Here is a 16760-nt window from a genome sequence, read left to right as displayed (position 1 = left end):
ACTGTTGTATGTAACTATTTACATGTACCAACACTGTTGTTTGTTATTGTTTACATGTACCAACACTGTTGTATGTAACTATTTACATGTACCAACACTGTTGTTTGTTATTGTTTACATGTACCAACACTGTTGTATGTAACTATTTACATGTACCCATACTGTTGTTTGTTATTGTTTACATGTACCAAAACTGTTCCCTAAAACCGTTTACATGTATCTATAGAGTGCTAGAACTGGTAAGCAATTATAGAAAATATAACAACGGTTTAATTTTTTTTTTATTTTGTGAAGTCTCATAAATGTTTAGTTGTGCCTCTAAACTTTTAAAGTAAGCAAAAAAATAAATCGTTTTACTTCATAAATAATAACGTGTAGAACATGTGAAAAATCCTCTACTCTGTATTAAACTACTCTTTAACTTCCGTATTTATGGATAAGGACGGCGTGCTTTATCTAAGAAGAAATAGAGGGGAAAATATTCCCACGTTATATTTATTGTTTACATTTCGTGCGATTTTGTCATACTTAGCTGAGTCGATACTTTGATGCTGCAGAGGTTCTCCGCATCGTCTTTACGCATAAGAAAAAACGCATTCAATCGCATTGAAGTTTATGAATGAGTCTTTTGTTGAAGGTGCTTATGTTCAATATCGACTGATAAACCAAGTAACTGTCGATGTTATAAATCAGTTGTTGTTGTTTTTTTTTAACTGTTCTAAGCTCAGTATTACATCGTGCCAACATAATCAGGAAATTATGAGACATAGCGGGAATAAAAACATATCTCCTTGTGCGGCGAAAACAAAAACTCGGGATAAAGAACACTATCCAAAATAAACTGGACAATTCTGAAAGTATTTTCTTTGGTAAGAAAGCTTGAAACAAAGGTTAGTTGAAATCAAGAAGAAATTCTTGTGCGGATTTGAAATCTTAAGCAACATCAGATATATTAGATGACGTAAGGAAAACTTCCGCTGTTGTACATTGTTAGTGAAGATAATCTGTTACAAAAGCTAATCCACGCACATTGTTAGTGAAGATAATCTGTTACAAAAGCTAATCCACGCACATTGTTAGTGAAGATAATTTCTTACAGAAGCTAATCCAGGCACATTGTTAGTGAAGATAATCTGTTACAGAAGCTAATCCACGCACATTGTTAGTGAAGATAATCTGTTACAGAAGCTAATCCAGGCACATTTTTAGTGAAGATAATCTGTTACAGAAGCTAATCCACGCACATTGTTAGTGAAGATAATCTGTTACAGAAGCTAATCCAGGCACATTGTTAGTGAAGATAATCTGTTACAAAAGCTAATCCACGCACATTGTTAGTGACGATAATTTGTTACAGAAGCTAATCCAGGCACATTGTTAGTGATAATAATCCGTTACAGAAGCTAATCCAGGCACATTGTTAGTGAAGATAATCTGTTACAGAAGCTAATCCAGGCACATTGTTAGTGAACATAATCTGTTATAAAAGCTAATCAAAGTACATTGTTAGTGAAGATAATCTGTTACGATAACTAATCCAATCACACCGTTTATAAAGATAATCTGTTACAGTAATTAATCGAAATACATTTTTAGTAAAGATAATCAAATTGCTGTTTCACTAATATATGTTTCAATTCACCATTAATCATTCATAAAGACAATGTCATCTAATACGTGATACACGATCTTTGCCAACTCACATTGTGAAGTAGAAACTTAACCATCTTAATGATAAACACACGATCTTTATCAACGTTGGACAGGTTGTGAGTGCTTTTGGATAAGATATTAATTATAATCGGTTCCACAAATATCAGTAAGTTAAACTCTTAAATAATGTTGAAATCCTTAAGTAATCACTTTTTATCTGGCTGATTTACCGTCGACCTTTATATTTATCTAGCAGCATGATGATTTTGTTTTCTGTTTTTGAATTTCGCGCAAAGCTACACGAGGTCTATCTGCGCTAACCGTCCCTACTTTAGCAGTGTAAGACTAGAGGGAAGGCAACTAGTCATCACCACACCGCCAACTCTTGGACTACTCTTTTACCAACGAATAGTAGAATTGACCGACACATTATAACGCCCCCACAGCTGAAAGGGCGAACATGTTTGATGGGACGGGGATTCGAACCCGCAACTCTCTGATTGTGAGTCGAGCTCCCTAACCACCTGGCCATGCCGGGTCCAGAATGATGATGTATTACATGTTATCTTTCCTCTTCATTACCCACCCTAAACTCATTTTCATGTACTTTCTTTAATTTTTTCTGCCTGTTTTACATTTCATTATACATACGAACTTGAAATATCTTAGCCAAAACTTAAGTTTAACAAATAGACGTACCGTTGAAATTCAAAATTTGTGAGCACGAAATATTTACTTTATCTATATAATCTAATCTTTCGGGGAAAAAAAAGTATTTTCTTGTTTATTCCATTTTAACATACTGGGTTATAATGTTTTTAATGTTTAAGGTGAAATAATGTTGTATAATTAATTATCAAACAGTTTTTTCATAACAAGACTACTGGTTATCTTTCGATCATTAGCACTTAAAAATATAATACTTCAAAATAATGTAATTAGATACAGATTAATGAAACAATGTATTCTAATCATTGCAAGTAAGACAGAATATTTAATTAGCTATACTAATTAATGGTCAGGTTTTAGCTCTGATACATGTTGACAGCTTGCTTTTGCCAGACTTAAATGTTAATTAATATAGACCACATCAAAAGAAATAAGTGTATAGGCTTAGGAGGAAATAGTTTTCATTTTGCTATTGATATACAAATGTATTTGTTTTAACTGCAATATCCCAAAATCCACTGTCTTTGATATTGATGCTAACGTTATATTCAAACCTTTGTATGTCCAAAAAAAGAAAGGGATATTTCAAACTAGATAGACAATAGAATGTATAGAAAAGTTAAAATTATGTATTAATAAACATACATAAGATTGGACAGATAATCTCTAGCTGTAACGATGAATATCATCTTATATATATATATATAAACGAGCTCATACTCAGTCGAGATGATGTTAAACATCCCTTGGTTTCAGTATGAGTTTTCCCTGTCAACAGCTCTTGTTATCAATAATAAACTTACGCCTTGGATTGATTGTTGTTCACCACCAGTGGCTTTCTGCCTCTTCGTCGACCTCGACAATCGATATGCATTTTGTCCATGTTGAGATTCAAAGCAACCTTAATGAGGTCCATCTCGAGCTAAGACTCAAATTTCGACTGCCGTTAACTATTGCAGTCCGGGCTAGTGCCAAAATCCTGTCGAGCTCTTCTTATTGATCTTAGTTCGAACCCAGAGCGTGCGCTCAATAGCTGATACAGTTTTTTTTTTTCATAACAAAACTACTGGTTATGTTTCGGTCATGTCTACCCAGTGAAAAAAGTCTTAATGAAAGAGTTTTTATTGTAAAGCATTACTTCCTGTATCTTTTTTTGTTTGTTCTAAAGTTGTTCCTAATTACAACGAATTTTAACAAGATGTCTGATAGTTTTTCTGGGTATTTTCTCGAATCTCAAATTCAATATCCACTTTAAAACATGTTTAACAAATTGACATTCTTTAAGTTTGCAATTTGTTTTTGTTATGTAGTATTTTAACTTGAACATCAAGTTATGTGATTTAGCCCATGTGTCACATAACTTGATCCATCCCCTAATGTAGTCAGCAATTATATATTAGAGATGCTTGAACCTTAGTGGTCCCTGATCTGTCCGTTTAGTCCATGTGTCACATAACTTGATCCATCCCCTAATGTAGTCAGCAATTATATATTAGAGATGCTTGAACCTTAGTGGTCCCTTATCTGGCTGTTTAGTCCATGTGTCACATAACTTGATTCGCCTCATAATATAGTCAACGATTATATATTAAAGATACATGAACCTTAGTGGTACCTGATCTGGCCGTTTAGCCCATGTGTGGCCAGATCAGGCACCACTAAGGTTCAGACATCTTTAATATATAATTGTTGACTATATTATGAGGCGAATCAAGTTATGTAACACATGGACTAAACGGCCAGATCAGGGACCACTAAGGTTCAAGTATCTCTAATACATAATTGTTGACTATTTTAGGGGGCAGGAGACCAGTTGATATCACTATGCTCTACTCCTTATGAGTAAAGGGATGGACTGTCACGGTTCGACTCGAACCTTGAACATGCTCATCCACTAACCATTATGTCAGACTTGCCTGTGGGTTCTATATTGTCATTCAAAACGAAAGAATGGGTACTAAAAACTTCTACATGTTCTGGTAAGTCCTTGGCTGTCAAGCCTTCTTTCTTTCATTTTGTTGATTTAATCTATATTTCATAAAATTCGTTCATGGTAAGATTCTGAAACAAATTTTGAAAATCTGGTTGAAATTACCTGGTGTTTTCATTAAGAATCAATGTCTTGCTAATAAGCCCATTGCATAAATAAGTTTACAGAATAATGATTCTGTTTCTACTTTAAAAAAAAACACGAGATGGGCTAGAACGATTGATTATTGATTTGTGATTTTGGTTAGTCAGGTTGTATGTTACTTACAGTCAATTAGTTGAGTTTTGTAAAGCAAGATCGAAAATTTCTTGTAAATAATAAAATAGTGGAGAGAGACTATAAAGAAAAGTGCCAGAAAATCAAAAAGAACAACAAGCAGAAAGAAATATGATATTAAACTTAGATCAAGGCATTGTTTGGTTGTTAAGCACAAAGCTACACAATGGGTTATCTCTACTCGGCCCACCGCGGGTATAAGAAACCAAGGTTTCAACGTTGTAAGTCCCGAGACTTATCTCCGAGTCACTGGGAGGTATGAAAGAAGTCAGCCATACTACAAACGGTGTTTCAATTGCAACTCAAAAAGGACATATTGCCAGAAATATCCCCCAAAGGATGAAAGGGAAGGGAAATTATTTTAAGTGTGGAAAACTTGTGAAGAATCAAGCGTTGGTAATAAACCAAAGAGAAGGTATCCTGACATGAAACCAATCCTCTAAAACTACGATCAAAAGCGCTGTATTTAAAGAAACCATTCCATGAGTCAACGGATTCATTAATTGGAAGCTTTGAAACATGTTGATTGATACTAGTTCTATAGTTACCATTGTGTGATCTGTTCTGCTAATGAAAGCTGGGATATTACCTCCAGAATGGAGCAAGAGGATGGACTGATGCCAAAAGCAAGTGGTCAGAAAGTTGGAAGTCACCCTCACAATGGGTAATTAGCATTAATGTAGAAGGCATACTGGGAATAAAATTCATGTGTTGACATAGACGTGATGTTTCACAGTGTAAGACCTGGGAATCCTTGTGCACTACAAGACAATTAACCACCAGAGGTTGAACTTCCAGTAAGAATGAGGATGGAAGCACAAGATAATGACGACAACCATCCTTCAGAAAGATAGGTGATCCAAGAAGGAGAAGAACCAATTGATTAGCTTCAAAGAGGACTTCGCCTTAAGTAAGTCAACCTAATGAAAAGCTCTAGGCTTCTGTCAAGATCAAGATCACTTCCAGAATACCACCAAGAATGGTGTTTGTGTTTGGGACGAAAAACTCGAGATAAAAGAAGTGTGTTCTACATACGAAAAAAAGTTAGCAAGTGCATATCGAAACCATCAACTAATGGAAGGCACAGTTACGAGGGATAATAAGGCATACAGGACACGACTGATTTGTTATGGTTGAAGTTATCGTTCAAAAGTAGCGTTGTAAATACGTTTCAAATTTCAAAATTTTCTATTTAAACTTGGTATTGTTCCTTTAATGTGGTTTACACTTTATTGTAAATTACTTTAAACAGTATTGTGTATTTACATTTTTTTATTAACATATTTCTTGTATAAAAAACTATTATTTGTGTATTTATGGCTTATTTTTGACAAGAGTACAAAGTTACATTGATTTTAAAACCAATTTTGTAAAATTCCTAAAGACTTATTACTCGTAGAGTTATTATCATATTCAGTGATGGATGTATGACAGTTATGGTAATGAAAACAACACAAGAATTAACATAAAGTGACTTTACTGATTCTTACAGAGGTATATACAAATATTTCCAAACATATTTTAAAAGCACAGTACACTAACTACATATATTTCATTTTTAATCATTTATATACTTATGCTTCTTATAAGGATAAACATTTTTACTTTATGAAAGTTTCAGCTTAGGCTTCATAATGCTGTTTTATTGCTTGAGTGATAAAACTGTTGACAATTGAAAATTATTCATGTCACAAAAATATTGGAATTACAAAAATATATTTCATTAATGTTTACAATTTATATAAAAAAAATGATTCAAACTTTTTCTGAAATTGTAAAAATCTCCCTGTAAAATACAGGACATGAAAAAAAAGTTTTGTGAGGCCACACTTTGTGGGTGAAGTCTCACTAAATACACATAATTATGCATATAAAATAAATATAAGATATTTTGTTTTGGCAGAGAGAAAATAATAACCTAAAATTTACATTATTTTGTGGTCGAGTGCCCCATCCTAGTAGGATGAATATTTTAGTGGGTCACAAAATTTCACTTATTATTCTGTATTGCCATTGCATATGAACAATCTTGCCTAGATGTTGGTTGGTTTTATAAAAATGCAATTTTCTTCAATAGCTAGAACTCTTCTCATACTATTGATCTGGTAGGATCATTTCCTATCCTGTCTACAACCTAGGGATTTAAAATACTGTTTTAGTAATAAGCTACTAGTACATAAATTATCATTAAAATATCCATTTTTGAACCACAAGAAAAGATCTCAAGTTTTAAGACTACATAAACTTGGTTCTAAATTAAAATTTTGACATTTTGTTTGCATATACAGTATTCTAGAAGGCAGTATGAGATTTATAATTTTACATCTACCTGCTGTTTTCATATTAACTCACATTAGGTAACTTACTAACCATAATCAAACATTAAACAAGTTCTGTTACTTAGTGTGCAGTAGTGTGAGACCTACAAACATTAAACAAGATCTGTTACTTAGTGTGAGACCTACAAACATTAAACAAGTTCTGTTACTTAGTGTGCAATAGTGTGAGACCTACAAACATTAAACAAGTTCTGTTACTTAGTGTGCAATAGTGTGAGACCTACAAACATTAAACAAGTTCTGTTACTTAGTGTGCAATAGTGTGAGACCTACAAACATCAAACAAAATCTGTTACTTAGTGTGAAATAGTGTGAGACCTACAAACATTAAACAAGTTCTGTAACTTAATGTGCAATAGTGTGAGACCTACAAACATTAAACAAGTCCTGTTACTTATTGTGCAATAGTGTGAGACCTACAAACATTAAACAAGTTCTGTTTCTTAGTGTGCAATCATGTGAGACCTACAAACATTAAACAAGTTCTGTTACTTAGTGTGAGACCTACAAACATTAAACAAGATCTGTTACTTAGTGTGCAATAGTGTGAGACCTAAAAACCAAAGCGAGTTTTCTTATTCGTTTGATATCTTAATTCTATCAAAAGAAAACTTGTTTTCATTAAAAAAGTGACAATTATCTTTGATGTCCATATTAAAATCTAATAATTACCCTTGATGTTGGCTTAATAACCTAATAAAAAACAACTGATGTCCATTTTATAACCCACAAGTTACTCCTGATGTTGGTTTATAAAACTAACAATTCCCCCTGATGTTGGTTTATAAAACTAACAATTACCCCTGATGTTGGTTTATAAAACTAACAATTACCCCTGATGCTGGTTTATAAAAACTAACAATTACCCCTGATGTTGGTTTATAAAACTAACAATTACCCCTGATACTGGTTATAAAGTCAACAATTACTTAGTTTCATTTGAATATTTTTGTAAAGCTACTCACGGGTTATCTGTTTAAGCTATCTCTAATTTTGAAGTGACAGACTAGAAAGAAAGCAGCTAGTCAGCATCACCCACTGCCAACCTTTGGGTTGTTGTCGTAAAGTAGTGGGAGTTGATCGTCACATTTATAATGGAATCAGAGCTCCAATGTTTGGAGTGTGATTTATTATTTCTTTTGCAATGAAGGGATAAGAATCACACTCCTTATGTCAACAATGATAACAACTAAGCCATTCCTAGCCCCTAATAATTAACAATGATGCTGGCATAAAAAGCTAACAATTTTTACTGATGTTAGTTTAAATACCTTACAAAAATACCTAATAGCTGTTTTAAACCCAGCAGTTACATAGGATACTGGTTTATAAAGCTGACAAGTACTCAATAACCTAGAAATACACTTGATGTCTGTTTTCAAAGTTAACAAATACCCATGATGTATCTTTTGAAGTATTAACAATTACCCCTGACTTCTATGTTCACAGGATAAAAGTTCCATCTGGTGTCTACTTTCTTTTGTCTTAACTAAATTTAAAATGTAGTTTCAACTACAATAAAATATAAGATAGTTACTTTATTCACTTTCAATCTTCTTAGAAACCTGAACAGAATTAGAGATGAGTGATGTGATGAAAAGACCTTTATAAATCCCTGATTTGAACTAGAGTGACACCAGGAGTAACATGTGATAAAGATACAAGTGCCATCTATGGAACACAATTGAAGTTAATGTGCAATGTTTAAATGAATTTCTTGCTTCAGATTAGAAGGCTACTGCTTGGTTTTATAGAATGTTGTAAATTAATTTGATGAAGAGGTTTACTTGTATAAATATAAAGAAAATTATAAGTTTTAAACAACTAAATTACAGCTACACACAAACTTAAGAAGCTTATGCTCATCTTCATAATGAAAATGGGGTCACTTATCCAAGCAAATTCTAATATACTTATTACTATAGTAATGCTATGCAAGCTGAGAGAATTATTTTTTAAATCCAAAAATATTCTGTTTCTCAATTAATCAAAAATCTGTTCTCTTCAGTTACACATGCATCTCAATTAAATATTTTTATGGCATTCTTTAAAAGTTAGCAGATGCTTGTAAAAAACCTTACATTAAAAAAAAGTAAAATGTTCTGTGTGTTAACAGCAGATTGATCAAGGTAACTATTATGATGCATATTTAAAATGTTTTGATGGTTGTGTGTTAACAACAGATTGATCAGGGTAGTTGTTATGTTGTATGTTTAAAATGTTCTGTTGGTTGTGTGTTAACAACAGAGATTGAACAAGGTAACTGTTATGTTGTATGTTTGACATGATCTGATGGCAGTGTATTAACAACAAAATATAAAAAAGGCACAGCTTAACCATACCTTATTGATGAATGGTAGCGACAGCAAAGTCCCCACAACAGGAATTCTTTGTAGAAAGTTTATTACTACAGGAAAGAACCCACTAACAGAAAAAAACAATAGCATGATGACCAGAGTAAAAAAAAATTTTTCTTTAACTTAGAAAAAAGAAATATTTCTTGTTCTATTTGAAGTTGCATTAAATATGATTTTATTTTGAAAAATATAACTCCATCTTAGCAAAATGTAATTATCTGTGAGAAAATAGATACAGTGTATATTTATGTATAGTCATAATTTTCCCTTTTTATTCTAAGTAAACTGAATGCTTCTTTGGAAGTTTTGCATTAAATGAGTAACATTTTGTGAAGTCAGTGAAGCTATTACAACTTTAAATTGCATCCTGAAGTAAAAGGAAATACAAATATTTCAGTAAGTTGCATAAGTTAATTTTTTGTAAGAATTGAAATCCCTTAACTTTTATCTATCATACTTATGGCATGGAACTCTTGATACTAAATAAAATGAAAATTTGGTATTAACACATGTTTAACTCATGATCTCAGCTGGAGAAAACAAGTTGTTTTTGCTGAAACTTAAAAATTAGAAATAGAATATTTTAGTGTTAGACCACCAAGAATGCATCCAATAATATTTTACCATTCTTAATCTTCACCAAAGAAGTATATTCTTTCATCTAATAATTCTGCACTTCCAAACATTTTCTTCTAGGTTTCTTACAATTAAACATCAAGAAAAATATCACTAATAAAGAATATAAGCTGAAGGAATAAGAGTTTTAGTTTCATAGTAAGGTTTCCTGTGCTTGTTTTCATGTAAAATGTCTCCAGATGAGGTTGTACAGCTAAGTCCATAACAGTGAAAATGTTAAACATGTTTCTAGAATCTATGAACTTCCTACCAAAGGATCACATTTCTTACTCAACAACATTCTCAACTACACAGAGTAACTATGTGCTTAAGATTACTCAAGCATTGTTTGACACACACTGTGATTCAAAGAAATAAAAACAGATTTCCTATTTAAATTGTTTGGGTGGAAGATTGTTTGTTATCTACACCTACAGTTTTAAGACTAGATCTTTCTCTGGATAATAATAAAAATTTTAGTTTTATACCAACATTCTTTAAAAACAATTTAACGAAGCTGTTCAGACAAAAAATTATAACAAAACAGGCATTAATAGTTTTCTATACTAAAGGCTTTAAAAACATTAAACAAATTTTTGTTAAAAATTTTTTCTCAACCAGCATCATAAGTAACAATACATACATGTGTAACTCCACAGTAAATAACACAAAAAACTTGTGTCAATGGTATTAACTTTACAGATACAGTAGTATTTACCTTACACATGTACAGTAGTATTTACCTTACACACGTACAGTAGAATTTACCTTACACGCGTACAGTAGTATTTACCTTACACGCGTACAGTAGTATTTACCTTACACACGTACAGTAGTATTTACCTTACACAGATACAATAGTATTTACCTTACACACATACAGTAATATTTACCTTAAACACATACAGTAGTATTTACCTTACACATGTACAGTAGTATTTACCTTCAGGTACAGTAGTATTTACCTTACACATGTACAGTAGTATTTACCTTACACAGATACAGTAGTATTTACCTTACACACGTACAGTAGTATTTACCTTACATACGTACAGTAGTATTTACCTTACATATGTACAGTAGTATTTACCTTACATACGTACAGTAGTATTTACCTTACACAGATACAGTAGTATTTACCTTACATACGTACAGTAATATTGACCTTACACACGTACAGTAGTATTTACCTGACACACGTACAGTAGTATTTACCTTACACACGATGCATTTTTAAACCTGGATATTCAGTAGTGACACTACTTCACTTGAAGACATTATATTTATTTCTTTAGATAATTTTGTCTGAATATAACACAACGTGGTTCCACACTTACATTCAAGAACATGCACACTTCAAGGCAATAATCAAGTCAAGTGTAAGGGAATGTGCTTTTGATGAGTGAACAGTCTCCAAATAAAACAGACTGCTTGGCCACAGACTGAAGCTAAAGTTCAATCATTCTGAAGTCATTCAACAAATTTTAATTTCTTTCAGGCACTATCATTATTAGAGAATTTTAAATACTGATAAAATTACTTCTCAAAACATAGTCACTTTCAGGTTTTGAATAAATCATTCAGATGTTAAAAATTCCTTGTTTCTCACTGATAGTCAGTAATTCGATATGGAATTCTTATATGGGGAGAATCTTATCCAATCACACTAAATCCAATTGTATCATTACAGAATAATATTATAAAAACATAACACCACATAATGATAAAAATAAAACAACTTATAACAGGTATACTTTACTAAAAATATTTCCTGTGAGATATATATTAATATATATGGAATATTATTCCTTATAAAGTATACAATTTTTTAAAATAGAAATTGATGTTTATCCTAACAGAATATAGGGATTTAAATACAAAATTCCAATACTTAAAATAGGATTTTATCCATAACTATTTTAGTTATTTAGCACCAAAATTATTTAATATTGTACAATTAATGATAAAATGAAAATAACATAACAAAATTTAAGTATTTGCAAGAGATTCTTTGATTAATCGTAGAAATATAGAAGATTTGTTTAAGGTAACAAAATGAATGATTGTTATTATAATTTTTTATTAATTAGTACAATACATAAATAATGATATTAATCCAGAGGAGCTAAAAGCTCTTGGGTTAATTATGAGTTGTATTATAAATTAATTAGTATTGTATTAGCAAAATAGCTGATTTCACCGTATGTTAAATTTCTTTCTTATGAACTACAGGTTTAAGTGAAACTTATAGTATAACTTACCTTCATGAATATAAATACAACAGAGATTTGGAGCATTAGAAGAGTAGGTGGCATTGAAAGGAATATTAACAATCTGTTAGTATATCTAAGCAATAAATATTTTATGAAATGTTTTAAAAAGTCTATAAATTAGGTCTTTTGGCTTGTTAATTCAACTCTGATCAAATATAAATAACTATTTTAATAACTAACTGTTTTTAAATAATAACTTTTAACAGTTCACAGAGCATGATAAACATACCTGAAAAGCAAGATGAACCCATATGTCTCAACTAACATCCCTATAATAGGCCAACCAAATAATACAAGAAATAGTCCACCAAAAAAAGCTGCAGATCCTTTTAATTTATGTCGTTGAAAGAAAAACCGGAATGTTCTTTCCAAGCCAATGACAAAAGCTAATCCTGATATGAACAATATCTGAAGAAAGAAAAATATATATATATAGTCAGCAGATTCTTATTTTATTACTCTTGAACTGTTTCCATGTAAATGCCAAGATTTTAAATTTCAGTGAATTTTGAATAAACTTTAGTCATTTGATAATGAATCTCACGTTATTTTGACGGTATTGTATTCAAAGACCCAGCAAAATACTTAAAATCCTGCTTAGAATTTTTTTAGCCTGAACTTATATTCTACAGGCATGTTTGAATGTTTCCCCACTATACTGTATGAGTGTGGGTTCCTTCTCCCAAACAATACATGGCAGAGAAAAATAATTTGTATCGTTAAGAAATCATTACATATATCGCTGTTCATAATAATAATATAAGTTGTTCTTAAAAATATAAGTACAGTTTGATTGAAGAATATTTGTTCATAACAATGTTAGAACAGTTTTAATTAAAGAATATTTGTTCATAACAATGTTAGAACAATTTAAATTAAAAGGTACTTTCTACTCTTTTTGTTTTTTTTTCTGAGTGACTGAAATATAACTATGTCTGATGAACTAAAAGAACTTTCAAAACCTGACTTGTACATTAATCCACTTTCTATGGTAGCAAAATTGATATGTACAAAAAACTCATAACATGTTACAATTAAAACCTATATTTTTAAAATTTTATAAAATAAGCCCTTCTAATTATGATTGTTTTGAAAGAAAAATAAATTCATCAACATGAGAGTCATGATTCCACTTCTGAAAAAAAAAATAAATTACAGAGTTGAGGAAAACAAAGACAATTGTATGTTTCCCAAATATTTCATTTATTACTACCATGGTTTCGTCAGTAAAGACGATGGTACCTGTTGATGTCTGATGAACTTTTACTGGCAAAATCATGGTGGAAATAAATGCAATATTTGTGAAATGTACAGTTGTCTTTGTTTTTCTCAATTCTGTATTTATAGAATTTCAACAAGAACCAATAATTTCAATTATTACTTATAAAAATATATACATATTAACTGTGGTAAAAAATTAGGCTGATACAGTAGTGTAAAAACAGTTGTGTTTTAAGAAAAAAAATATTTTAGTATCAGTGACAGATTATGACACTTAAATAATGGGTTGATCATTTCTGATATAATATTTGTTGTGAAAGAAAAAGAGACTATTTCATCGTCTAATTTATTATAACACAAAGACAGAGATAAAACAAGGATTAATGAAATATTCTTGCTTGGCAGGTAATAAATCATTTAATGCAAATACATCACTATCTGCACAAAAACTGGCATTTAAAGTGCCCATGACAGTATGGATTATTACATAAAACCTTTTTAAAAGACTATACATCACATGTCAATTCCACTATAAAATCCCTTCTCGACAAATGCAACTGATTTCACTTACGTTTCCAATTGCAAGAAGTCCTCTATCAAAAATAAATATCACACCCATGAAGAGAAAAACCACACCAAATCCTGTTAGTCCAACACCAATTTCTGTGGAAAGTATCAAATCACATTTTTTTAAAGTATACACAGTTCTGTATTTTAATAATTAATGAACACAAAGAAAAACAATACATACAATAGATTTCTGACTCACTTACTAATTTTAGTCTTATGATTATAAATACCTTTATGTGAGAAGACCAAAACATTGAGAGGTAAACCTATACATTCCTACCATTTTATATTGTCAGAAAGGTAAGAACAAAGCTTTATTAATATATTTAAAACAGTTTCATCAATTAATTTTATTTGTTTATTTCTCTAAAATTCTTAGTCATTTTCATCAAAAATCAGTCTCTTGTGAAAATTTTAACTTTTTTAAAATTAATGATAGAATTAACTAACTTGTTCCATGAACAATATATATAAATAATTAATGTACATATATTAAATATTTATATAAACATATATCAATTTTAACCCACCATGCCATAAACAGTTTTGCATATATTGTGAAAAACAAATAAAACTACAATAAGATCTACAGAGTGGAAATAATAAAATGTATCTACAATATTAAAAGAAGCTTCAAAGTGAAAAGATGCTGTATTATCATCTGTTCAATTTATTGTAACTGTTAGATCTTTTATAAAGCTTCCCTCTCTCTCTCTCTCTTGCTAATCATATAAAAGTTCATATTATCCAAGTCTTCTTGTTCATTCAACAAAGCAACTTTCATTAACTAATGGGTTGGGCATGATCAGCATGATGTTGGTGTTATGACCCTTTTAAAAGAACCAAAGATTCCACCCCTGCCACAAGGATACTCCCCACATCATTATGTTACATCATTTTCAAAAGTTTCCAATGGTGAAACAATCATTCACCATGTACAGTGTGAAACACTAATGAAACTGTGAACTTTTGCATCTGAGATGAGCAGCTTTTGGATTGGTCATCAACTGCCTTATACAATTTTCTTAATGTTTTTTGGATGGTATGGCTGGATACAATAAAAATTTGACCATATGTAAATCAATCTGTCATCCTACATAAACAAGCTGATCAGACATATTGTCAATAGCTAGTAATTGTCCTGTGCCAAGTTGCAATTTCATCACATAGCAGCAAATAAGCATATAAAGTAAAAATGCAGACTGAAATGCCAGATGTTTGAGAATGTGGAGCTGTCAGATATTGCTTGAAACTGAGGTTAGAGCTTGGAAATATTGTAGGTTATAATTAATCAACAAAGTTTGTAATTGTTGTTTTATTAAGTAGATTTTTTTGATAATTTAAAAACTTAGGTTTCTTTTTTCCGGTTCTTTTTTCATAGCTTGTTTCAAATTTGTATTGTTGAGTCAGAAGTTAAAGAGTTCAGTTGCACTCTTTGTAAAAGTCTGAGCCTGTAACTTTAGAATTATGAGTTTAGTTCTGTTCAACTTGTGAACATTCTAATAAATATTCAGTTTTTAAAAATCCTGGTGTCAACATTTTGATTATTCTTAGTGTTGAATAAAAGACTCATTAAAATCTTTGAACAGCTGATTAAGTCTTGCTAGACAGTCATCAACCATATGCCTGTAGACTATTAAAGTTGGAAAAATCCTTGCTCTTACCCATTCTTTTCTAGACTAGCCAAGATATAACTACAGTTGTCCAAGTGCTTAAACTGTATAAAATTAGAATGCAAGGCTGTGCAGCTCAACTGTCAAACTACTATTCTACATATTATTGTCATCAGTTAATTACTGCTTGGTCTAATACAGCAGAAATAAACTAGTATTACTTTACTAGTAATACTATTCTAAGAACTTAAGAGTACAAATAAAGAAGAATATGTTATAATATGTTAATCACACTACACCTGCTATATCTACTGGATAATCCAGTACCAATAACTGAATAAGGCCTTTCACCAGGGATTATTTGGCTGGCTGGGATATTATTACAGATACAGTAGTGGTGAAGGTCTATTTATATCAAATTTCATGACCAACTACTATTATATAATAACCAGAGAGAGCAAGTGAATTGTAATAATTGTTAGTAATTTATAAATCAGATTTTTATGGTAACAATACAGTTTTATTTGTTTATTTATTTTATTTTTAATATCGATTATCTATTCAATATTTATATTATTTTATTTGAATTAACTTTACTATCATTCAGAAGAACTGGCGAACCAGCACAATAGTGACACTACTACTACTAATATTACTAATAATAAGTAATATAATATATTTACAAACTGTAGCACTAAAACCGCTATATAATTAAGTTAATAATATTGTAATTTATATGTAATCATATTTACATTATATAATTAGACACTAAAAACGTTGTCCGTCGAAAAGCAACTTACTTTGGAAATCAGATACTTGGAACATGTTGGTGAATAAAAAATATAATTATTTCAATGCGAGTTAACTGTTATTGGTAAATATAAAGTAAAAGATGTTAAAAAAAAACATCTCCACGTCAGCTTAAAAGTAAAACATCATGGTGTGGACATGTTTACTATCGTTGCGTCCTCTCGTATGTTAAAAAGATATTTAATTTGTAATCAATAATTATGATATTTCTAAGTTTTTATCTTATAATTAAATACTTCGGATAGAACATAATAATTTAAATAGAAAAATTAAAATATTAAAATTTGTTAAAGGTAGCTTCTAGGTAAAACTATTTTACTTTTTCATTTTATCATAATACATAAGAAAGCGGCATAAATACGAATGCAATTTTC

At 30.7% G+C, this 16760-nt stretch overlaps 1 protein-coding gene across 1 annotated transcript; it reads right to left on the bottom strand.

Annotated features, from left to right (window-relative positions):
* Positions 1–6536: 6536 nt before the first annotated feature.
* Positions 6537–16545, bottom strand: LOC106458924 (vesicle transport protein GOT1B-like). The gene is made up of 5 exons (XM_013918492.2): positions 16377–16545; positions 13965–14056; positions 12402–12580; positions 9270–9351; positions 6537–6722 (listed from the first exon to the last, which is right to left on the bottom strand). The coding sequence occupies exons 1-5, from the start codon at positions 16399–16401 to the stop codon at positions 6678–6680; spliced, it is 423 nt and encodes a 140-aa protein (XP_013773946.1). The 5' UTR covers positions 16402–16545; the 3' UTR covers positions 6537–6677.
* Positions 16546–16760: the final 215 nt, after the last annotated feature.

This window comes from Limulus polyphemus, unplaced genomic scaffold, assembly GCF_000517525.1.
Source record: "Limulus polyphemus unplaced genomic scaffold, Limulus_polyphemus-2.1.2 Scaffold533, whole genome shotgun sequence".
In the NCBI taxonomy this organism is placed as follows: Eukaryota; Metazoa; Arthropoda; class Merostomata; order Xiphosura; family Limulidae; genus Limulus; species Limulus polyphemus.
This window is presented reverse-complemented; position numbering and strand designations above follow the sequence as displayed.

What these genes read in the sequence shown, in the direction of transcription:
- LOC106458924 (XM_013918492.2), bottom strand. Translation starts at nt 16,401, where the DNA reads ATGTTCCAAGTATCTGATTTCCAAA. An exon ending in GACTTCTTGCAATTGGAAAC is followed by an intron (nt 12,581 to 13,964) that starts GTAAGTGAAATC and finishes TTCTTTCTTCAG; the next exon opens with ATATTGTTCATATCAGGATT. An exon ending in GGGTTCATCTTGCTTTTCAG is followed by an intron (nt 9,352 to 12,401) that starts GTATGTTTATCA and finishes TTTTTCTGTTAG; the next exon opens with TGGGTTCTTTCCTGTAGTAA.